This window comes from Phocoena sinus, chromosome 2 (genome assembly GCF_008692025.1).
Source record: "Phocoena sinus isolate mPhoSin1 chromosome 2, mPhoSin1.pri, whole genome shotgun sequence".
In the NCBI taxonomy this organism is placed as follows: domain Eukaryota; kingdom Metazoa; phylum Chordata; class Mammalia; order Artiodactyla; family Phocoenidae; genus Phocoena; species Phocoena sinus.
The window spans coordinates 58599394-58624754 of NC_045764.1; the positions used below are offsets into that span (position 1 = coordinate 58599394).

The 25361-nt window shown below is 44.8% G+C and overlaps 1 protein-coding gene across 1 annotated transcript; it reads right to left on the reverse strand.

Moving 5' to 3' along the window:
- Nucleotides 1-827: 827 nt before the first annotated feature.
- CHRNA3 (cholinergic receptor nicotinic alpha 3 subunit) lies at nt 828-25361 on the reverse strand. Its single transcript, XM_032624580.1, has 6 exons — nt 25265-25361; nt 23452-23591; nt 23294-23338; nt 22045-22154; nt 7691-8702; nt 828-1008 (listed from the first exon to the last, which is right to left on the reverse strand). The coding sequence occupies exons 1-6, from the start codon at nt 25359-25361 to the stop codon at nt 880-882; spliced, it is 1533 nt and encodes a 510-aa protein (XP_032480471.1). The 3' UTR covers nt 828-879.

The following is a 25361-nucleotide window of genomic DNA, read 5'->3' on the forward strand; positions in this document are numbered from 1 at the left end:
CAAAAAATTAAAGATAGAATTGCCATATGATCGAGCAATTCCACTTCTGGGTATATCCCCAAAGGAACTGAAAGCAAGGTATCGGAGAGAGTACACCCATGTTCATAGCAGCATTATCCACAACAGCTAAAACATGGGAGCAACCCAAGTGTCCATCAACAGATAAATGGATAAGCAAAATATATATACTTAAAATTGACTATTATTCAGCCTTAAAAAGTAAGGAAATTCTGCAATATGCTACAACATGGATGAACCTTAGGGACATTCTGTGAAGTGAAATAAGCCAGTCACAAAAAGACAAATACTGTACGATTCCACTTATATGAGGTACTTAGAGTAATCAAAGTCATAAAGACGAAGTGTAATGATGGTTGCTGGTGGGAGGGGAGAATGGGGAATTATTGTTTAACTGGTCTATAGTTTTACAAGATGAAGAGTTATGGGGATGGATGGTGGTGATGGTTACACAGCAATGTGAAAAAAAAACCAAAAAAAAAAAAATTATATATATATTTTTTTGCAGTACGCGGGCCTCTCACTGTTGTGGCCTCTCCCGTTGCGGAGCACAAGGCTCCGGACGCGCAGGCTCAGTGGCCATGGCTCACGGACCCAGCCGCTCTGCGCCATGTGGGATCCTCCCGGACCGGGGCACGAACCCGTGTCCCCTGCATCGGCAGGTGGACTCTCAACCACTGCGCCACCAGGGAAGCCCTGAATATATTTAATACCACTGAACTGTGTCCTTAAACATGGTTAAGATGGTAAATTTTATGCTAAGTGAATTTTACCACAACAAAAAATAAAATTAAAACGACAGTGACACCCCTCTGCCCCAATACACATAAGTAACCTCACAAGTAACGCACAGCTTAGTGCTTACGCATCATCCCTGGCCATCAAAGGTTGCAGAAACAATCCTGCTGTCCCTAAAATGCACACCAGAATGAAAACCCACAGAAATATACGATCAATCACCATGGCAACATACTTCCAATCGTCTTGAACCTGAAAGACAAAAACAAAAATCATGAAAGAGGAAAAAATAAAGCAGGAAGGAAAAGGCAAGGTGAACACATTTTCAATATTGAATATCTAATAAATGTGTTTCAGTAGAAGAAGCCATTCTGCTTGCCAATATGCAAGAAACCTTTTTATTCTAATTGATGTAGTCTGAGGAAATCTACCATTCTCAAGTTTCTCTTTATGCACTAGAGAAACAGGAATAAAATATCTGTCATATTAAATCTGTTTTAAATCAGAAATTTCTTAACATCTACGTAACCCTTTTTTTCCCCCCAAATTGAATTCCAATTTATAAAGTTAGTTAACTTGATTTACACCCCTGCAGGAGGATTCTGGGCCTTTGTTAGAATAGCTAATACAATCCAACATAATTCAAAGTACTAGCTCTTATCCAGTTTTAGATACTAATTTCCTTGTAACGTCTGTTTCAAAAATGAAATAAGCACATCAGGGTAAGCCCATCATCACTCTTCCTCTCCCACCACCCTCTCTCCACAATGCCCAACTATCCAAATATCATCTTCAATTAGAAGGCCAAAGTATCATGGAATTCCGTACAGTTACAGAACAGGTTCAGAATCGGAAATAAATGCTGACCATAAAGTAAAAGATGGAAGAAAGAGCAAGACTAATTGTATATAAGACAGCTTCAATTTAGGCTTGAAATAGGAAGGAGAACTGCACATTAATTATACTAGACAACTCAGAAGGGAAACCATAATTGGACTGAGAAAAAGAGAACCCATGAATCAACTGATTTTGAAGAAATAATCACATAATAAAGAGGCAGCATGTGGTTTAGTAATTTAATTAAGTGCACTGAAATGGGGCTGGGAGACAAGGATTTTATTTCACCATTATGAGCGTGAGTGAATGTGTCCCTCCGATGACATTGAGAAGTCAGTGGATTAGAGCTATAATGCCCTATTTGCCACCGGTTACTTATTTGAATTCCTAAGACTTTGGGCGTAAAAGATTCCAATATACAATAGACCCTGTGATTCTTGCCAACCCCCTACTGGCTAAACCTCCTAGGGCCTAGGAGGCAGTGGGGTGGGAAAACCAAGACTTGTTATAATCCCAGCTCTGCTCCTTTCTAGGCACGAGAATCTGGGTAAATTATGTGACCTCTCTCAGCCTCAATTTCCTCCTTGGTAAATCGGGGATAAGAAGCACAGGGTCCTTAATGAATAATACCTACTGATATTACTGCTGATTTTTAAAATGGCCATTAACCAAGTATAAATCTCCCTCTGAGAGCACTTCACATGGTTTTAGCCTGGTGAAGAAAGAGGGGACTTGGGTTTTACACAAGTTGAATACAACTTGGGTTTTACACTGTTGAATACAAACAGTGCTGCACATAGAGCTGGGTGAAACGTAATTTTATGTCTAACTCTGAGTCTTTAAGGCACAATGACACTGGTCATTCTCTGGAAACTTTGGCACTAATGATGGATGGGCAGGTAGATGAGTGTCAGGCAGAATGGTGAACTAGCCCAAGCCCTTGGCTCTGTTTCCCAGCCCAACCCTGGAGATGTCCCAGAAACAAGACAAGACTGTGCCTTAAAGACTGTCAGAAACCTGGGCAGGTGTGGCCTGCTGAGTGTGAGCACACGGTTGGAAGAGAAGGGTCTCGGTGGAGGGAAGGACTGGGGAAGGCTTTGCTTGTGCTCTTCTCTCCCCCAACCCTGTGCCTCTTTCCAGCCTGCCACTCCTAGCCCAGAGATGCAGGCAGGGCCACTTGTCAGCAAAGTAGGGCCTGGCTGAGGGGGAGAGCGGAGCAGAGAAGATGCCCACTGATTGGTGGGGCCTGAGGCTTCCCTCCTCGCTCCCCACATCAAAGATGAACAACTGCAGTTGAGTGAAAGGGACGTGGAGGAGATCCTCACGGACAAGGTCAACTGGAGGGGAGGAAATGCCCCTGAAGGGGCGTCTAGCCCAGTTTGTGGCCATGTGGGTCCTCTGCCTTGGGAAGCCTGGGTTTGGGCCCCTCAAACACAGTTCAGTAAGGATGGCTGACACCCCCAGAAAAGGTGAGTTTACAGGCCCCCCATACACAAACTTAGGTATTTGAAAGAAAATTCATGGAACAGATAGGTTAAGGATTTAAACTAAACAAGACAGTCTTTTGAGACTATCCAGATAGTCACTGGATAGGAGAGAATATTGGAAACACAAAGTTAGGAACAAGCAGTGTTATAGAAGAATCAAGTGGAAATACAAGTGTGAAAAACAGACAAGTCGCAATAACGAACTCAAGAGCTGGGGTGACTGGCAAGGGTAAATACAGCCCCAGAAAGAAACAGGGAGGAGAGTAATGACCTCACCTCGGGCAGCGATGTAAAAGAAAAGCTAGGAGATGGAGAAGCTGGGAGCAGAGGTATCCCATCTGTACAGCAACAGCAACAGTTCAGGGAAAGAGAAGAGAAGGGTGAACAGGAGATCTTTACAGAAATAACATTGACTTCCCCAGAGTTAAAGTGAGATGGAAAACCTTGGAATTAAATGGCTCACAGGAATGCCAAACAGACTAAGAGAGACCCACACCAACACGTTGTGTTTGGTGTCATTCGATTTCTCTACAAACAGAAAATTCTAATAGCTCCCAGATAGAACAGATTGCTTGCAAAGGAACAACATTCAGATTAACTTAAAACTTTTTCAGAAACGACACTGAGGCAAAAAGGCCATGGAGTGTTATTTAAGTATTTAAGGAAAAGAACTTCAACCCTAGAATTTCGTAGCCAGCTAAACTCACACTTAAAAGTGAGGGCACATGGGCTTCCCTGGTGGCGCAGTGGTTGAGAGTCCGCCTGCCGATGCAGGGGACACGGGTTCGTGCCCCGGTCCGGGAGGATCCCACATGCCGCAGAGCAGCTGGGCCCGTGAGCCATGGCCTCCGAGCCTGTGCGTCTGGAGCCTGTGCTCCGCAACGGGAGAGGCCACAACAGTGAGAGGCCTGCATACCGCAAAAAAAAAAAAAAAAAGTGAGGGCACAATACAGTTTTTAAAAAAATTTTATTTATTTTTGTCTGTGTTGGATCTTCGTTGCTGTGTGTGGGTTTTCCCTTGTTGCGGTGAGTAGGGTCTACTCTTCGTCATGGTGCATGGGCTTCTCATTGCGGTGGCTTCTCTTGTTGTGGAGCATGGGCTCTAGGCGCGTGGGCTCAGTAGTTGTGGTTCGTGGGCTCTAGAGTGCAGGCTCAGTAGTTGTGGCATATGGGCTTAGTTGCTTTGCAACATGTGGGATCTTCCTGGATGAGGGCTCGAACCCATGTCCCCTGCATTGTCAGGCAGATTCTTAACCACTGCGCCACCAGGGAAGCCCCACAAGACCTTTTTAAGCTTACAGGCCCCAAAAGGTTTACCCATGAACACTCTTGAGAAGGCATGCCAACACAAAGAAATAAATCCAGGAGGACACCATAAGGTAGATGTGAGGGGTGACTATAGACTAAAAAAAAAAAAAAGGAAGGTCAAAAACCAAAACATATATTCATGAAAAACCAAAACGAAAGCTCTAGTAACACCCAGGTAACCAAAGCAGTGAGGAAGATCAGAGGGGAAGGACAGTGGGGTGGGGGACAAAACACAGATACTTAAAAATGTCAGAGACCGATTGATATGGAAAATGGAACTTGAGCATGGGTTTAAATCAGTTAGGAAGGGCTAGTAGAAGAATAAAAATAAAGCACATGACTTTCAACCAGCAAAAAATATTCAAACTTTCTAGTAAACAGCAAGAACTGAGGCAAAAAAAAAAAAAAGTAAATGGAAAACGTGATATAAGATGGCAAAAATTTAACCCTAGAAAACAGTAATTACAACACATGTAAATAAATCATTGATCAGAAGTCCGACTCTAGTTGGAATGAATGAACTAACAGATATACATACATATAGATATATAGATATATCTCTGTACCTGTATCTGAACCAAACAAAACAAATTGTATCAGGGTTATTAGCTCAAAAGATCATGGCTCTGATCTATGCACACCTCCAAGACCTCAAGAACAACTCATACAGTGGAACCAACTTCGAACGATCAGCTGTCAAAACCGTAAAACGGAGAGTATTAACATGAGACCACAAGCTCCCTAACTAGTTTTCTAACTTGTAACCCAATCCTAGCCCTAACTCTGAATTTAGAGTATTAAACACCTCACAAGTGTGAGCAAGTAGGGGTGACCAACACAACTTGAAAAGAGAACAGCCAAGGCAGGTGACACGATGACACTCCTGTCCCTTTGGGATGTGGCGTGTCCAGGGACAGTCATTCACAGGCTCTCAGCACCCTCAGGAGATGGCTCTGGGAGAACCAAGCCTGTTCATTCCAAGTGCCTAGGAGCCCAGGACAGTTAAAACCAACCAAGTTGGAGCCAGGGAATTAGGAAATTAAAATACCTCTAGAAAACTCTGTGTTGTTTACAGCAGCATGTCCGTCACACAGTAAGAGAGAAAGAAGGCATCCTTCAGACAGCCCGACCCTCCTCAGAGCACTGAGTAGGCATCTTTATTCTAACATTTGCCACCCTTTCATAAACAGGTTGCAATCCACTGGACGGTGGTCCAGATTTCTGTTTTCTCTGGAAAAACAATGGGACCACATTCACGACCAGAAGTGAGCAGTGGCTGCCCCTTGAGATGAACCATGTGCCTCTCGCTGGCCACATTCAGGCTATTTCACTAATTTACCTTCCTGGCATTTCAGCTGTGACTTCCCGGAGCTAAGATCCCATGTGCCATTGGGCCAAAAAACCAAAACATAAAACAGAAGCAATGTTGTAATAAATTCAATGAAGACTTGAAAAAAAAACACAAACAACCAACTGCTTCAACTGAATTTAAAGGAGGGCCTGACTTTTTGGCTAAATTTCTGGTATCAGTGGGAGGTTTTGCATTGTTACAGTCACAAGTGGGCTCAGAGTTGCTCAGATGGGTGGGGTGAGGACACGGGGCCACTGTTGCTACCTCCCTGCTGTCTCATCTACTTTAATACGCCGTTCACAGCTGAATAAAAGAGGCTCCAGACATTTCCTACCAACATTAATTACCTACAGTGCACCACAAGCTGAAATTATCTGGTAATTAGCTCTTTGCTCATAATCAACTTAAAACAGAACCAGTTAATTTTAAAGCAGAGCTTCTTAAAAAATTATTGAACGTGATTCTGGTAACCCTGGGGGTAAACAGTGTGGGAACAGCCAAACACATAAGTGTAAAGCTTCCCCATTACTAATACCTATCACTAGTTCTAGCATAAGATTTTTGAAGGAAATACAAGTTCACCCAATTAAAAAAAGATGGGCAAGAGTGTGAATAGATAGTTCACAAAAGAAGATATCCAAATGGCCAATAAGCATATGAAAAAGAGCCCTAATCATTAGTCCACAGGGACAAGAAAGGCCACTTCACCCCCGTTTGGCGAGGATGGGCAGCAGCTGGAACTCTCAAACATTGCCAGGGGGCATGTCAATCGGCTCAAACCCTTTGGAAACCTGACAGTGTCCACTAAAGTGAAAAATACACCTCTCCGGTGATCCAGCAATTCCACCCCTAGGAATGTAGCCAGGAGAAACGAGTGTGTATATTCACCAAAAGATATGTATAAATTTATAGCAGCTTTATTCATATCGCCCCAAACTGGAAATAACCAAATGTCCAACAACTGTAGAATGAATAAACAGAAGGCGGTGTTGTCATACTGTAGAATCTTACACACCAATAACAAACCAAAAGGATAAACCTCAGACATCTTTGTACACTTTGCTGAATGAAAGAAGTCTGATATGAAAGTTTATGCTATGCGATTCCACTTATATGAAGTTCAAGAATAGGTAAAATTAATTAACATAAAAGACGTCGGGGGGCTTCCCTGGTGGCGCAGTGGTTGAGAGTCCGCCTGCCGATGCAGGGGATACCGGTTCGTGCCCCGGTCCGGGAGGATCCCGCATGCCGCGGAGTGGCTGGGCCCGTGAGCCATGGCCGCTGGGCCTGCGCGTCCGGAGCCTGTGCTCCGCAATGGGAGAGGCCACAGCAGTGAGAGGCCCGCATACCGCAAAAAAAAAAAAAAAAAAGACGTCGGGATCAGTGGTTACTGAGGAGGGAGGGAGGGGGTTACTGACTGGGGAGGGGCACAAGGGAACTGTCTGGGGCACTGGAAATGTTCTATACCTTTACCTAGATCATGGTTACGTGGGTGTACACATAATGTAAAAATTCACTGAGATGTAGACTTAAAAGGTGTGTACTTTATGTAAATTACTCTTAAAGGGGAGTAGGGAGACACGAGTAAAGTTTAAAATGTCAGCTCAGCTGATCAATACTAATTGGAGATCATCTGGCCTCATGCCCTCTTCCAGCCTACCTCCTAATCCACTCACTCAGCATCAGGTGTTCCAATGGCCCAAACTGCTGGCAGCCCAGCAGCTAAATGCTCACAACCTTTATCATCCCATTTTACAGATGAAAAGACAGACTCACAGAGGTGAGGCGGTGTATCCAAGGATAAATAACTGGTAAATGAGGAGCTGGCCTGAACACAAGCCACTGATGCCAGTCTAATTCCTTAACGCCACCCTAAGCCTTGCCCACAAGAAACCAATAAAGTGTTTGTTGAATGAATGAATGACCAATGTAATAACAGACATATCCTTACCTCTTTGGCTTCATTCTGTGCTTTCATATTTTCAGCAATATACTTGACACTTTGGATAGCTTCTTTGATTTCTGGTGACAGAGCAGAGAGGGACAGCACGGCATTGACAGATTCAGAACTGGAGCTTCTCGTGAGATTGGCACTGAAATTCAGGATTTTCACCCTGCGGTGGTGGCAGTGGCTACATAGCTCGTCCTGGCAGGGGTAGCCTTCTTTGCAGCTCTTGGACTCTATGTGGCTGAAGCAATTCAGGTTTGAGAGCTCAGCGCTATTCAAGGGTCTTGGCCTCTGAGTGTTACCCTCACTGCTTGCCGGCCTGGTCATGAACATGACCCTGGGAAGAAAGTTCAAGAATATGGTCTTCACCCACATGGGCATCGTGTGTGTGGTGGGGGTCCTGTAGTGCACGTTGAGCACGAAGACGGTGATGACGATGGACAAGGTTACAAAAATCATGGTGAACAGGAGGTACTCGCCGATCAGGGGAATCACCAGAGAGGTGGACGGGATGGTCTCAGTGATCACCAGCAGAAACACAGTCAAGGAGAGGAGGACCGAGATGCAGAGGGTCACCTTCTCGCCGCAGTCGGAGGGCAGGTAGAAGACAAGCACAGTCAGGAAGGAGATGAGCAGGCAGGGGATGATGAGGTTGATGGTGTAGAACAGGGGCAGGCGCCGGATGTACAGCGAGTACGTGATGTCCGTGTAGACCTCCTCGCAGCAGTTGTACTTGATGTCATGTTTGTAGCCTGGGGCTTTGATGATGGCCCACTCACCACTCTCCCAGTAGTCCCTGAGGTTCATGGAGGAGCCGATCAGGACCAGGTCGATTTTTGCCTTGTCGTAGGACCAGGAACCAAACTTCATGGTGCAGTTCTGGTAATCGAATGGGAAGTAGGTCACATCGATTTTGCACGAGCTCTTAAAGATGGCTGGGGGGATCCAAGTCACTTCCCCCGTGTACTTGAGTAAAGCTTTGGTCTTGTCGTCCACCTGGAAATCCCCAACAGCACTGCGGAGACAAAGAGGAGGTGTGCGGCACATAGGTCATTACCATGTGGTCAGCTAGCCCAGCTCCTCACGCCGCCAGCAGGTAAACGGCAAGTAACGATTTGTAAAACTGCAGAATATGAGAGCTCAAAGTGCTGTAAAAGGTCTCGCAGTTCACCATCCCATTTACCAATGGGGATACTGAGCCCCAGGACCCCCCAACCCCCAACGATCTGACACACTCATCACCCCCTGCGCTGGGGCACGTCATGGGTTCATTCCACACCATACAACTCCCAGCTTGATATTTATGGAGACACTCCCAAATGCCAGAGATTTTGAATGAAAGTGGTCATCAGAGGCAGGTGTTTAGGTGACCTCTGGGGATATTTGCCACTCGCTGTCCCTATGGTTTGGCCCTGGTAACGCCTCCTCATTCTGTCTGCACTGGGAGCCCAATGTGTGTACACACACGGATGTCAAACCAGACCGTGGACCTGGAAGGGGCTGCAGAGACCACCGTGGGAGCCCAATGCCATTAAATGGAGCCTGTTAGATGGGTCTATCACCAGGCCCTATCTCTGGACCCTGGTTCTACCGTTTACCAAACTCCCCATTCCTCCCTGCACTGTTTTAGAATGAATAATCATGTTTCGTGATTCCTTGTCTTTCAAACCCAGCATGACAGGTTCCTTTGCCTTCTGTGTCCCTATCCTTCCCCATGTTCCTTCTCCCTTCTGTTTGGCTATGTGCGCCCTTTCTATGCACACATACATTATTCCTGGAATTGGCTTGTTAGCATTTATCAGCTGGTTTGTGCAGTGGAAGATTTGCTGATGACCAGCTCAACACCCTGTCCAGTCTCACATCTGAGCATGAAGCCAGCCGGTCCTCATGACAATGGCCTTGCCCAGTGAAAGCTCTTCACATTTCCGTGGGTCAGCCCTGTTGATTTCTTAGAGTTCTGCATTTGAAGGCATGTATGTCTTTCTAAAGGGAGCAACCACTATACCCATTTGCCTGAAGAGCTGGAAAAAAAAAAAAAAAAAGACAAACCTATACATTTAGGGATATCCTGTCTGGTTGTTACTGGATAGCACTGTGTGAAGACAGGAGGGGGTGTGTCCGGGGTGTGTCTCCTTGCTGGTCTCTGGCCCTCCCACCGTCACGTGCGTCTGTCGAGCAGGATAGTCGTTACACGTGAAGACTTGATGTCAAATCCACTACCCGCCTTCACTCCAGCCGGCTGGGTTGTCCCAAAGGTGCCCTGCTGTGTTTATATGTTCTTAGCCCCACTTTATCCTACTGGGCCCTCAATTCCCCACAAGAAGATGATTCCCAGCTCCAGGAGGAAAGGAGGGGTATGAGAAGTGGGGAGGGGGTGGGGACCCATACAGCCCCAAGTGGACTTGACCATGTTGGGCACCAAGGAGTCCTGGGAGGCTGGCCTACATGACACAGAGGGCTGAGAGGACCCCTGGGAAGGCAGAGGCCTCCAGAACAACTTTCCTTAGGGCATCTGGATCAACAAAATGGACCTTCAGAGCCCAGGGACTAGTCCAGGGCAAAGTATGGTCCACTGGCCTGCCCCCTATTTCTGTACATAAATTTTTATTGGAGCACACAGCCATACCCATTTGTGGTCTATTGTCTGCAGCTACTTTTAAGCTACAAGGGCAGGACTGAGTAGCTGCGACAGAGACTCTAAGGCCCACAAAGCCTAAAATACTTAACTACCTGGCCCTGCACAGGAAAGCTTAATGATCCCTGCTTTAGTCTGATCCCCTCATTTTACCGACGAGGAAACTGAAGGTCAGAGAGCAGGACTGGCTTGCTCAGGGTCCCACAGAGAGTCTGTGGCAGGGCCTTGACCAGTCGGAACTTGAGTCCTCAAGTCTGTGTGTCCAAAAGGCCAAACACTGGAGATCAGCTTACCTTGGTTGCTGGTGCACATGTCTGCTATTTTCCAGGGATCCTGGTCACTGTGGCGGCTGCCTACAGACCCCCACAGCTGTGTCTGTCCAGACCAGGAGGCCTGCTTGCTGACAGCGTCAGCGGCCTAGCTCTGCCACCAGGAGACCGAAGATGAAGACCTCGCTGGGTACCAGGGTCTGGCAGAGCCACAGCCACAGAGAGGGCGCTCGGTAAGTACTAGCTGACTGAACGGATGACCAAAAAGATAAATGAAGCTCTCACCCCTCTGGCTGCCCAAGAGATGGCTGGCAGCAAGGGTCAGCAGAGGGGGAAAGGTCTCACTCAGCCAGTGTGTTGCTGAACCATGTGAGCTGATTAAAAAAAGAAAAGGCAGGGTGGGTGCAAATGATTAGTTGAGGTATCACTTTAATAGAAGGAAAGAGTAAGAGCTGAAGTGGGGCGAGGGTGGTGAGTGGTATGAGAAAGATCACGATGGCATCCGTTTCTTTAACCTTTCCAAATTTCCTCAGAAAAACAGGGCAACAAGATAGCAAAAGAAAAATCCCGCTGCCCACATGGTCAACAAAGTTAGGTTACGTGGAACTCCAAGAACCTCAGGTGTGAGAGAGAGGGGTTGAACCACCACCACCAGCGGGACCTGTGTGGGATTCGGGTGGGGTTAGCTGCTGTGGAGGTGGCTGAGGGAAGAGGAAGGGAAGTTCTCCTGTCCCGAGAGCCCCAGACAGAAATCACCAAGAGGTATCTGCCCCTCAAAAAAGAGGACACCGCTCTGCACTGCATCTTCAGCAAGGGGAACGGTGAAACAGAGAGGGCACCACAGGTTCCAGTTTGTAGGAGAGGACAAAACGATGGGGAGCCACCAGGGCCTGCAGAGGAGGCTGGGCTGGGCTCGATCTCAGAAACACCTCCCACCCCAACTGCCTTCCAGGAGGGCAGAGACCCACCCAGAAAAAAGCTGCATAGGGTAGGCTTCGAATTGAACAGCGTGGGAAACTGAGTAAGAAAAAGAAGATGGTTGAGAAAGTAGAGAAGCAGGTGTCTAGAAGTGGCAGCTCTCAGACTGTGGAAGTGGCTACACGGAGTATTTAAATGCTTCAAGGGAACCACCTGAGGAGGGAACTCCCAAGCAGGTAACACAAGAGACCCACCCTTACCCACTCCCATCCCCTCTGGGAACCTGTCCTAAAAGTACAACAAAGGCCATCTATTTAAATAAGAGCAACAGAAAAGGATTAGACTGAACCTCATATTAACATATTGTAAGAAAAATATGAAAAGTAATTGAATGACAATAACATACAAGCAGACAAGTGCACACCGCAAAAATATAACGTCAGAGCAGACGCAACTGATAACTGACATTACAAATTAAGCTAATAGAAAGAACGATCTTTAGAAACTTTGAAAGAGCAGCATAAATTAGAAATAGAAAAGTTAAGAATTTGGGTAAGCAATAGGAGGATGAATAAAGAACTGACAGAACTTAGGAAAGAATGGGAAGAAAGAAATTTTTAAAATCATTTTAGAAATAAAAACTAAAATGTAACAACAAGCAGACACCATGGAAAGTATTGTGATGAAAATAAAAAACAGAAAGGAGAAAGAAAATTCTTTTAAATCAAAAAGAGACAAAGAAAAAGAATGTGAGAGAAAATAATATGGAAAGAATATAGGTAAAGCAGTTCAAATATATGTGAAAATGGAGTTCCTGGAGAGAGAAGGTAATAGAACAGATCTGAAAAACTCTAATTCACAAAACATTTACTGGAATAAAAGAAGGCTTATTATGTATATGGTACAGAGTAAAACAACTAGATTTTAAAGATAAAGGGTAAAATATCTTTGGGTTACCCAAGAAAAAGAACAACGCCCTTGTAAACAAGCTGACCTATGCATCCCAATTCATCCAGGACGGTCCTGGTTTACATCTGTGGTCCTGGCACACATATTAATAGAGTCCCTTTACTCTCCCCAAAGTCACCAGATTTTACAAGAGAAAAAGAAAATTAGACTGGCAATCGTTTTTGACAGCAACACTTCATACCAGAACATGAGTCAGCATTTTTAAGATTTTCATGGAAGGAAAATATGAGTGAAGGATTTTATATCAGCAAATGACCTAAAAGTATTACCTAAAAAGGCTACAATGAGTTATGAACTTGTAAGAACTTAGGGTACATTGTGTCCACGAACACTTTCTGAGGATTCTACTAGAGAACGAACTTCAAAGAACAAAAACATGGCAGGAGAAACTGGCATAAGAAGGTAAAAAGTATTTCTAGTGTGTTGAAATGAAAAGAAACTCTCACCAGAGGTTCAGAGAAACTGAAGTTTTAGTTAGGAGAGAGGAATTGAAGGACAGTCTCTAAATCTTATTTTCAGCTTCAGATTCCAAGGAAATTCCTTATGATATTTGCTCCTCTCCATATCCGATGGAAGCTTTTCACTATGTCTCTCAGTATTGTTAAAAGCACACATCCCTAAAGTACCCCAGTTGTTCACCCAAGATTGCCAGCAAGAAAACAGCTATGAAATTCAAATCATAAGATTAAGATCTGTGCCCACTTTCTTAATTCTAGCTTAGCAAAAATTCTTACCACCCTGCTCAGCTCCTTAAGAGCCTTTAGACCAGGAGATTTCTACGAACCAGTAAATTTATCTCCTGTCCCAGTTCTTTAAGGACCAATTTACAAGTTGCATGAAAGAAACACATTTATGAATGCTGTCTTTTCTTGGAAAAGCAGTAAACAAAACACGGACCTCTAAGAGTTTTATAGTTTCTGGCCTTCCATTTAGGTCTTTAATCCATTTTGAGTTTATTTTTATGAATGGTGTTAGGAAGTGTTCTAATTTCATTCTTTTACATGTAGCTGTCCAGTTTTCCCAGCACCACTTGTTGAAGAGGCTGTCTTTTCTCCACTGTATATTCTTGCCTCCTTTATCAAAGATAAGGTGACCATATGTGTGTGGGTTTATCTCTGGGCTTCCTATCCTGTTCCATTGATCTGTATCTCTGTTTTTGTGCCAGTACCATACTGTCTTGATTACTGTAGCTTAAACCATAATTCAAAAAGACTCACATACCACAGTGTTCATGTTCAGCTCTATTTACAATAGCCAGGACATGGAAGCAACCTAAGTGTCCAGCGACAGATGAATGGATAAAGAAGATGTGGCACATATATACAATGGAATTACTCAGCCATGAAAAGAAATGAAATTGAGTTATATGTAGTGAGGTGGATGGACCTAGAATCTGTCATACAGACTGAAGTAAGTCAGAAAGAGAAAAACAAATACATATATATGGAATCTAAAAAAAAAGGTTATGAAGAACCTAGGGGCAGGACAGGAATAAAGACGCAGACCTACTAGAGAATGGACTTGAGGACATGGGGAGGGGGAAGGGTAAGCTGGGACAAAATGAGAGAGTGGCATGGACATATATACACTACCAAATATAAAATCGATAGCTAGTGGGAAGCAGCCACACAGCACAGGGAGATCAGCTCAGTGCTTTGTGACCACCTAGAGGGGTGGCATAGGGAGGGTGGGAGGGAGGGAGACGCAAGAGGGAAGAGATATGGGGATATATGTATATGTACAGCTGATTCACTTTGTTATAAAGCAGAAACTAACACACCATTGTAAAGCAATTATACTCCAATAAAGATGTTAAAAAAATAAAAGAAAATAAAAACACGGACCATCTTTGGAGTAAAGAACACTTCTCTTTTAACCCATGAATAGAAAGTGGGATTCAACCAAAAATGTAGCTTCTCTAGTCCCAATACGAACAGTAAAACATATTGATTCGTACTAATATGGCATACAAACCTAAACACAGAATGCTTTAAAATCTGATTAGACTAATTCTATACAAGTGTTTTGTTGAAAAATGCTCAGTGGTTTTTTAAGACATTAGAACTCCAGAGATAAAGCACAGTTACAAAATTGAAGTCTGTCAATACCTGGAGAACAAACTAGTACATACTGTAAAATATCAATTAAAATTATGTTTGTCTAATAACAGAGGTTAAATGTGGAAGGTGTCAGGTCTGTATGGGCTTAAGAAAGAGGCAGGTTTTGTAGGTGCCACAATGGGCAGATTCAGACAGGCAGAGGAAGAACCTTTGAAAGGGAGAAAAAGGCGCAGCTTCCTGTGGGTGGTGGGCAGATGCACGTGTGCAGTGTGAGGCAGGGGCAGGGAGCACTCGTTGGGTGAGTAAAAGAATGAAGCTTGGAGAGGAACCGAGATGCTGGAGTAGAAGCACGGGCTCTCACCCCCTCTTGCAAGAACACCAGAATCACAACTAGCTGCTGGACAGTCATCAACAGGAAGACACTGGAACTCACCAAAAAAGATACCCCACATCCAAAGACAAAGGAGCAGGCACAATGAGACAGTAGGAGGGGCGCAATCACAGTAAAATCAAATCCCATAACTGCTGGGTGGGTGACTCACAGATTGGAGAACACTTAGACTGCAGAAGTCCACCCACTGGAGTGAAGGTTCTGAGCCCCATGTCAGGCTTCCGAACCTGGGGGTCCGGCAACAGGAGGAGGAATTCCTAGAGAATCAGACCTTGAAGCCTAGTGGGAATTGACTGCAGGACTTTGCCAGGACTAGGGGAAACAGAGACTCCACTCTTGGAGGGCACACACAAAGTAGTGTGCACATCAGGACGCAGGGTAAGGAGCAATGACCCCAGGGGAGACTGAACCAGACCAACCTGCTAGTGTTGGAGAGGGGGGCGCTGTGGCTCACCGTGGGGACAAGGACACTGACAGCAGTTCTGGGAAGTACTCCTTGGCGTGAGCCCTCCCAGAGTCTGTCATTAGGCCCACCAAAAGCCCAGGTAGGCTCCAGTGTTAGGTTGCCTCAGGCCAAACAACCAACAGGGAGGGAACCCAGCCCCACCCATCAACAGTCAAGAGGATTCAGTTTAACTGAGCTCTGCCCAACAGAGCAACAGTCAGTTCTACCCAGCACCAGTCGCTCCCATCAAGCCTCTTGGAAGCAAGAAGAATTACAATCCTGCAGCCTGTGGAACAAAAACCACATTCACAGAAAGACAGACAAGATGAAAAGGCAGAGGGTTATGTACCAGATGAAGGAACAAGACAAAAACCAAGAAAAACAACTAAATGAAGTGGAGATAGGCAACCTTCCAGAAAAAGAATTCAGAATAATGATAGTGAAGATGATCCAGGACCTCGGAAAAAGAATGGAGGCAAAGATCGAGAAGATGCAAGAAATGTTTAACAAAGACCTAGAAGAATTAGAGATCAAACAGAGATGAACAATACAATAACTGAAATGAAAACTACACTAGAAGGAATCAATAGCAGAATAACTGAGGAAGAAGAACAGATAAGTGAACTGGGAGACAGAATGGTGGAATTCACTGCTGCGGAACAGAATGAAGAAAAAAGAATGAAAAGAAATGAAGACAGCCTAAGAGAACTCTGGGACAACATTAAATGCACCAACATTCACACTATAGGGGTCCCAGAAGGAGAAGAGAGAGAAAAAGGACCAGAGAAAATATTTGAAGAGATTATAGTCGAAAACTTCCCTAACATGGGAAAGGAAATAGCCACCCAAATCCAGGAAGCACAGTGAGTCCCATACAGGATAAACCCAAGGAGAAACACACTGAGACACATAGTAATCAAATTGTCAAAAATTAAAGACAAAGAAAAATTATTAAAAGCAGCAAGGGAAAAATGACAAATAACATGCAAGGGAACTCCCATAAGGTTAACAGCTGATTTCTCAGCAGAAACTCTACAAGCCAGAAGAGAATGGCATGATATACTTAAAGTGATGAAAGGGAAGAACCTACAACCAAGATTACTCTACCTGGCAAGGATCTCATTCAGATTCGATGGAGAAATCAAAACCTTTACAGACAAACAAAAGCCAAGAAAATTCAGCACCACCAAACCAGCTTTACAACATATGCTAAAGGAACTTCTCTAAGTGGGAAACACAAGAGAAGAAAAGGACCTACAAAAACAAACCCCCAAAATTAAGAAAATTGTAATAAGAACATACATATCGATAATTACCTTAAATGTGAATGGATTAAATGCTCCAACCAAAAGACACAGGCTTGCTGAATGGATACAAAAACAAGACCCATATATATGCTGTCTACAAGAGACCCACTTCAGATCTAGGGACACGTACAGACTGAAAGTGAGGGGACGGTGAAAGATATTCCATGCAAATGGAAATCAAAAGAAAGCTGGAGTAGCTATACTCATATCAGATAAAATAGACTTTAAAATAAAGAATGTTACAAGAGACAAGGAAGGACACTACATAATGATCAAGGGATCACTCCAAGAAGAAGATATAACAATTATAAAGATATATGCACCCAACATAGGAGCACCTCAATACATAAGGCAACTGCTAACAGCTATAAAAGAGGAAATCGACAGTAAAACAATAATAGTGGGGGACTTTAATACCTCACTTACACCAATGGACAGATCATCCAAAAATGAAAATAAATAAGGAAACAGAAGCTTTAAATGACACAATAGACCAGATAGATTTAATTGATATTTATAGGACATTCCATCCAAAAACAGCAGATTACACTTTCTTCTCAAGTGCACACAGAACATTCTCCAGGATAGATCACATCTTGGGTCACAAATCAAGCCTCAGTAAATTTAAGAAAAGTGAACTCATATCAAGCATCTTTTCTGACCACAATGCTATGAGATTAGAAATTAATTACAGGGAAAAAAACGTAAAAAAGACAAACACTTGGAGGCTAGACAATATGTTACTAAATAACCAAGAGATCACTGAAGAAATCAAAGAGGAAATCAACAAACACCTAGAGACAAATGACAATGAAAACACAATGATCCAAAATCTATGAGATGCAGGAAAAGCAGTTCTAAGAGGGAAGTTTATAGCTATACAAGCCTACCTCAAGAAACAAAAAACTCAAGTAAACAATCTAACCTTACACCTAAAGGAACTAGAGAAAGAAAAACAAACAAAACCCAAATTAGCAGAAGGAAAGAAATCATAAAGATCAGAGCAGAAATAAATGAAATAGAAACAAAGAAAACAACAGCAAAGGTCAATAAAACTAAAAGCTGGTTCTTTGAGAAGATAAACAAAATTGATAAACCATTAGCCAGACTCAACAAGAAAAAGAAGGAGAGGACTCAAATCAATAAAATTAAAAATAAAAAAAGTTACAACAGACATGGCAGACATACAAAGCATCCTAAGAGACTACTACAAGCAACTCTATGCCAATAAAATGGACAACCAGGAAGAAATGGACAAATTCTTAGAAAGGTATAACCTTCCAAGACTGAACCACGAAGAAACAGAAGATATGAACAGACCAATCACAAGTAATGAAATTGAAACTGTGATTAAAAATCTTCCAACAAAGAAAAGTCCAGGACCAGATGGCTTCACAGGTGAATTCTACCAAACATTTAGAGAAGAGCTAACATCCATCCTTCTCAAACTCTTCCAAAACATTGCAGAGGAAGGAACACTCCCAAACTCATTCTCTGAGGCCACCATCACCCTGATACCAAAACCAAACAAAGATACTACCAAAGAAAAAAATTACAGACCAGTATCACTGATGAACACAGATGCAAAAATCCTCAACAAAATACTGGCAAACAGAATTCAACGACACATTAAAAGGATCATACACTATGATCAAGTGGGATTTATCCCAGAGATGCAAGGATTCTTCAGTATACGCAAATCAATCAATGTGATACACCACATTAACAAATTGAAGAATAAAAACCATATAATCATCTCAATAGATGCAGAAAAAGCTTTTGACAAAATTCAACACCCATTTATGATAAAAACTCTCCAGAAAGTGGGCATAGAGGGTACCTACCTCAACATAATAAAGGCCATATACGGCAAACCCATAGCAAACATCATTCTCAATGGTGAAAAACTGAAAGTATTTCCTCTAAGATCAAGAACAAGACAAGGATGTCCACTCTCACCGCTATTATTCAACATAATTTTGGAAGTCCTAGCCATGGCACCTCTAAGATCAGGAACAAGACAAGGATGTCCACTCTCACCGCTATTATTCAACATAATTTTGGAAGTCCTAGCCATGGCAATCAGAGAAGGAAAAGAAATAAAAGGAATACAAATTGGAGAAGAAGTAAAACCGTCACTGTTTGCAGATGACATGATACTATACATAGAGAATCCTAAAAATGCCACAAGAAAACTACTAGAGCTAATCAATGAATTTGGTAAAGTTGTGGGATACAAAATTAATGCACAGAAATCTCTTGCATTCCTATACACTAATGATGAAAAATCTGAAAGAGAAATTATGGAAACACTCCTGTTTAGCATTGCAACAAAAAGAATAAAATACCTAGGAATAAACCTACCTAGGGAAACAAAAGACCTGTATGCAGAAAACTATAAGACACTGATGAAAAAAATTAAAGATGATACCAACAGATGGAGAGATATACCATGTTCTTGGATTGGAAGAAACAATAATGTGAAAATGAGTATACTACCCAAAGCAATCTACAGATTCAGTGCAATCCCTATCAAATTACCAATGGCATTTTTTATGGAACTAGAACAAATCATCTTAATATTTGTACGGAGACACAAAAGATCCCGAATAGCCAAAGGAGTCTTGAGGGGAAAAACGGAGCTGGAGGAATCAGTCTCCCTGACTTCAGACTATACTACAAAGCTACAGTAATCAAGACAATATGGTACTGGCACAAAAACAGAAACATAGATCAATGGAACAAGATAGAAAGCCCAGAGATAAACCCACGTGCCTATGGTCAACTAATCTATGACAACGAGGCAAAGATATACAGTGGAGAAAATACAGTCTCTTCAATACGTGGTGCTGGGAAAACTGGACAGCTACATGTAAAAGAATGAAATTAGAACACTCCCTAACACCATATACAAAAATAAATTCAAAATGGATTCGAGACCTAAATGTAAGACCGGACACTATGAAACTATTAGAGGAAAACATAGGAAGTACACTGTTTGACATAAATGACAGCAAGATCTTTTTTGATCCACCTCCTAGAGTGGAAATAAAAACAAAAATAAACAAATGGGACCTAATGAAATTTCAAAGCTGTTGCACAGCAAAGGAAACAATAAACAAGACGAAAAGACAACCCTCAGAATGGGAGAAAATATTCACAAACGAATCAACAGACAAAGGATTAATCTTCAAAATACATAAACAGCTCATGCAGCTCAATATTAAAGAAACAAACAACCCAATCCAAAAATGGGCAGAAGACCTAAACAGACATTTCTCCAAAGAAGACATACAGATGGCCAAGAAGCACATGAAAAGCTGCTCAACATCACTAATTGTTAGAGAAATGCAAATCAAAACTACAGTTAGAATGGGCATCATCAAAAATCTGCAAACAACAGGGCTTCCCTGGTGGCGCAGTGGTTGAGGGTCCACCTGCCGATGCAGGGGACACGGGTTCGTGCCCCGGTCCGGGAAGATCCCACATGCTGCGGAGCGGCTGGGCCCGTGAGCCATGGCCGCTGAGCCTGTGCGTCCAGAGCCTGTGCTCCACAAAGGGAGAGGCCCCAACAGTGAGAGGCCCACATACAGCAAAAAAAAAAAAAAAAATCTGCAAACAACAAATGCTGGAGAGGGTGTGGAGAAAAGGGAACCCTCTTGCACTGTTGGTGGGAATGTAATTTGATATAGCCACTATGGAGAACAGTATGGAGGTTCCTTAAAAAACTAAAAATGGAATTACCATATGATCTAGCAATCCCACTACTGGGCATATACCGAGAGAAAACCATAATTCAAAAATACACATGCACCCCAATGTTCATTGCAGCACTATTTACAATAGCCAGGTCATGGAAGCAGCCTAAATGCCCATTGACAGACAAATGGATAAAGAAGATGTGGTACATATATACAATGGAATATTACTCAGCCATAAAAAGGAACGAAATTGAGTCATTTGTTGAGACGTGGATGGATCTAGAGACTGTCATACAGAGTGAAGTAAGTCAGAAAGAGAAAAGCAAATATAGTATATTAACGCATGTATGTGGAACCTAGAAAAATGGTACAGATGAACCCGGCTTGCAGGGCAGAAGTTGAGACACAGATGTAGAGAATGAACATATGGACACCAAGGGGGTAAAACCACAGTGGGGTGGGGATGGTGGTGTGCTGAATTGGGTGGTTGGGATTGACATGTATACACTGATGTGTATAAAATTGATGACTAATAACCTGCAGTACAAAAAAACAAAAAAAAACAACAACTAATACTAAACTTTCTTTGGGTTATTTGTATGGAAATATGTTAATATAAATGATTCAAACATTACATGAAATTTCTAAAAATCTTATATTTTCTGGTATAATGTTAGAAGTCATAATTCTAGTTATTACTTTAAAATGTATATCTCAGAAATAACTAAATTTCCTTGTCAACTGCATTATTATGAACTTTCATCGTATCTTTAACCGTGGTAATATTTAAGTCTTTTGTACTTTACAGAGGGTTCTGGGTGTACTCTGATGCTTTCGCAAAATGTTGCTATAAAAGGGTTTCATCTTCAAGGAATTAATGGAACAGACTCTGACAAGTACAGGTTTCTGGTAAGTGACTATAGTGCTGAACTGAACGAATAAGCATTTTCAGAACTCTAATGGAAAACTGATGAACTCATAAAAGTGCTAACAAAAGATCAAGATAAAAAAAATTAATTACATGGGACTGAGTGAACTGATGAGGATGATTACAATTTTTGTGACTTTCTGTTTGAATTAAAAAAAAAAATCCCACAAGGACTCAGAGGCAAAAAGTATACAAATCAATTTTCACTGCAAAGTAAAGGAGCTGTTACAGTGGAGGATTACTGGACTGAATGTCAACATTATGACAGTATGAGTGTGTTTTGTGTTTGGTAGTTGCAATCATTGTTGCTTTTGTTGTGGTCATCCATTAAAAAAAAAGAATGAAGCTTTCCTGTGGTCTAACCATGGGGCGTGGCTACAGCCTGACTTATAGGGATGGTCAGGTCCTGCCTTGGTGACAGAAGCCCACCCCCATGTGTTTCCTTCCTTGCCCTTCCTCCAGTCTGTAATTGCATATTTGGATACTGTAACTCATTCCTGTCTTCCCTGGTGTGTCTGATAAACTCCTAGAGGCAAGGGGGAGGGTATCTATCTTGTGCCACAGTATCTCTAGGACCTGGCACATAGTAGGTCAATAAATACCTGCGGAATGAACCAAATGAATGGAGCTCTCTTGGAAAAGGTCCCAGGAAGACCAGGCTATAAAGCACAGCAGGCCAAGGATCCAGGTCCAGGCTGACAGCCCTGAGCGGTGGGGGCCACCCAGCACCTTACTTGTTATACAGCACAATATCTGGCTTCCAGATCTTCTGTGCAGGGACACGCATGAACTCCGCTCCATTGTAGTCGGAGGGGTTCCACTTCAGCTTGTAGTCATTCCAGATCTGGGGGGAGAAGGCAAGGAGGGAGAGGGGGGCAGTGGAAGGACAAGCATGGTTTTACTTCTTTTGACACCACTCATCTTGGTGACCTCCCCACCTCGGCTGCACGTCGGAGCCACCTCTGCAGTGCAGACCACACTGGCCCATTCCTCATGTGGGTGCTAGTGGGGAGACAGCACTGGGCTGAGTGTGCAGGCCGCCTCCTAGCTGCCCCCATGAGTGGGGCAAGCCCAGCCCCCATCAATCAATCAGGACCACTAGGGTTTTCTCCAGTCATTTCCAGTGCCACGTCCAGGTCCCTGCCTTGAGCTCCTGCTGTTTACATCCCTGAAATGCCATCAGGCTTCAGTAACGGCGCTAATGACACACAGAACCCTCTTCCACCTCCGGGTTGAGCAGGGTTGGCCTCTGAAGGGTCTGGGGAAGGAACCATGATCCCACCAGGGCCCAGGAAGTGTTCGGGTGTAGAGGCTGGGAGATGTGAGTCCTGAGCACCTGAGGGGAGAGAGGTGAAGCTGTGGCTGGAGGGAATGTGTACCATAGGGCGGTGCGTGGGCACCGTGCCCATCTGGCTTGCCAGCCTCCTAGGAAGGAAGGCTGCATGAGCTGAGTGTCCAGTTGGCTGAGCTGGTGGAAGGATCACCCTTAGGCCAGTGAGTTATCTGTCCCTGTCTGCACAAAGCCTCCCTGGGGAGAACATGTGGAAGCCCATTTCTTTGGTCCCAATCTGAACAGGAAAATCCAGAACCCCAGCTCCCACCCTCCCATCAACAACGGCATATGATTCTGACTTAAGGATGAGTTTTTAGCAAGAGGAAGGGGAAGAGGTGCCTCAGGCGCCACCCTAGAGTCGGGGCCAGGGCTCCAGGCCCGGGTCAGCCCCATTTTGTCTGAGCATGGAGGTCTCTCTTTCCAGGACGCAGTCTATCATCTGTGACTTGAGGGGCTGGGCCCTGCAGTCTTTCCACAGGGGTGTAGAGCAGTGCATATGACCCCAAGCCCAGGTAGAGACAGACCAGCCAGTCAGTGGACCTCAACCTGGGTCCACAGGAGTGAAGTAGGCGTTTTGGCCCTTGGTTCACAGACAGCAAATAAAGCAGTCACCACCAGGGGGCAGCAGTGCCCAGGGTCTGGTCACTTACTTGCTTGAGCCACAGGTTGGTCTCCATGATCTGGTTTACTTCATCCTAGAAAGAGAGATTAAAGTAGATGGTGAATTACAAAAACAAGGCTGGTTCTGGGAAAGGCTATTCCAGAAGCTCCATACCCCACGGCCACAGCTTGTGGCTCTGGCACTCACCACCTTCACCAGCTGAGACATGGACACTTCAAACTGGATGATGACTGGGTCAGACACATTGGCCACTGGCCGGATGATCTCGTTATAATCTTCGAACAGCCGCTCAAACAGACGATGCTCGGCGTCGGAGGCTCTGGCCACTGAGGGAAGTAGCCCTGTCAGATCCCGGGGAAGTCACTTTTCCCCTCACCAGGGACACCATCCACCTACAGCTTCCTCTCCATCTGCTGAGGGTACTCTCTGGAACTCCAGACTTTCAGACTAGTCCTACTCCTTGAAGTTAAAGACTAGGAAACTGAGGCCCAAGAGAGAAGCGATTCCATCAGGTCACACACATTCGTTGAGAAGCATAATGATTACAAGCCTGGGCTCCGAATTTGGATAGATCTGGTGCAAATCCTGACAGAATCCTTGTGAGCTGTGTGAGCTTAGGCAAGTGGCTTAACCTCTCTAAACCTCATTTCCTTCACCTGTGAAAGATTATAAATGTATCCACCTCTTAGGGTTGTTATGAGTGAAGTGAGAGCTCACGAACCGTCCTCACCATCTTTGTTACTGCACGGCAGCAGTGATCCAAATGCAATCTGCCTGCATACAGCCACAATGGAGAGACGACCAGTCCACTCCCAGGGCAGGAGTACCCCAGGGCCCGAGGGAGACTACAGCCTAGGACTGGGGCTTTCCTTCTTCCCACCCAGGACCCTGTAGGGGTTTGGCCACCAAACATCTTAGAAGCGGGTGCCCACGTGGCTCCCATGCTCTCAGAGTGCGACCCACGGTTCCTGCTGATGTTGTCTTCACATCCTGATCAGAGACCCTTCCCTCTCTGAAACCCTTGGGGACCCTCTTTGTTTATAAGCCACACTCCAGGCATCTTGAGTTAGCTGCCTGCTGCTTCGCACAGATCTGGGAAAAATCTTGGGAGGGGATGAGGGGAATCCTTTAAGTCCAACCCAACTTCTCCAGGGATTTTGACTGTCCCCTAAACACCCCCCCCCCCCCCCCGCCACAAATAAAGAAGCGGCCACATTCAGGAGCTCTGTGGGGAGTGTTCAGCGCTCTGAGTAGTGGGGGCCTCAGCACCGGAGGGGCAGGAACAGCGCTCTGAGTGCATGGTCACAACGTGGTCTCCCAACACACACTTACCCTCCCAGCTGCAGGGACCGCCTGCAGCCCTGCCAAATCCCTCGTCCCCTGGTATCTACCACCCCTCCAAGGACACTCAAAAGCCTTTCTATCAGGGCCGGCTTCTCCCTAACAGGCTCCTCTTAGAGACCGGGCAGAAGGCGAAGGCGGGAGGTGCGGAGGAGTGCGGAGAGGCGAGGACAACGAGGAGAGGCTGGAGCCCCTTAACGACTCCCCTCTGCCCCAGGTGGCCTTGAGCAAATCTTGAGCCCTCTCTGGCCTCAGCTTCCCCAGCTATTCGTAAAACGAGGAGGTGGGCGGGATGCAGACAGTGGAACCCGCGGCCTGGGCGCGTCAGTTCAGCACCCAGTGCGCCAAGCAGGACAATGGGCAGGGCCGAGACTCGAATCTGTAACGCTGGGCTGTGGAAGGAAGAGCCCCAGCGCGGGCCCTCCCCGCGCCTCCAGGGAGCGCACAAATCATTCTCAAGGAGGGGCCCGCCGAGGGGAAAACACGCACCCCCCACCTAACTCGCCGCCGGGCCGGAGCCAGTCCACGCGAGTTTCAGGTCCCCAGGCACGGCGCCCTTCTCCCCACCTCCTCGCGCTGCGCTCCAGGCCGCATGCCCTTCGGACCCCGCTCGGGCTGGGCGCCCGTCCCTCCAGTCCCCCTCGCCCCGCGCGCGTACCTGGCAGCAGCAGCAGCAGCAGAAATAGCAGCAGCCGCGGCGGCGCCCAGGGAGGCAAGAGCTTCGCGACGCGGACTCCGCGCGGCTGGGCGCCCAT

Coding starts and splice junctions, on each gene's coding strand:
- CHRNA3 (XM_032624580.1), bottom strand. CDS start 25,361: ATGGGCGCCCAGCCGCGCGGAGTCCGCGTCGCGAAGCTCTTGCCTCCC. Junction 23,592..25,264: donor GCTGCTGCTGCTGCTGCCAG/GTACGCGCGCGG, acceptor TACTTCCCTCAG/TGGCCAGAGCCTCCGACGCC. Junction 1,009..7,690: donor CACAGAATGAAGCCAAAGAG/GTAAGGATATGT, acceptor TTTGTCTTTCAG/GTTCAAGACGATTGGAAGTA.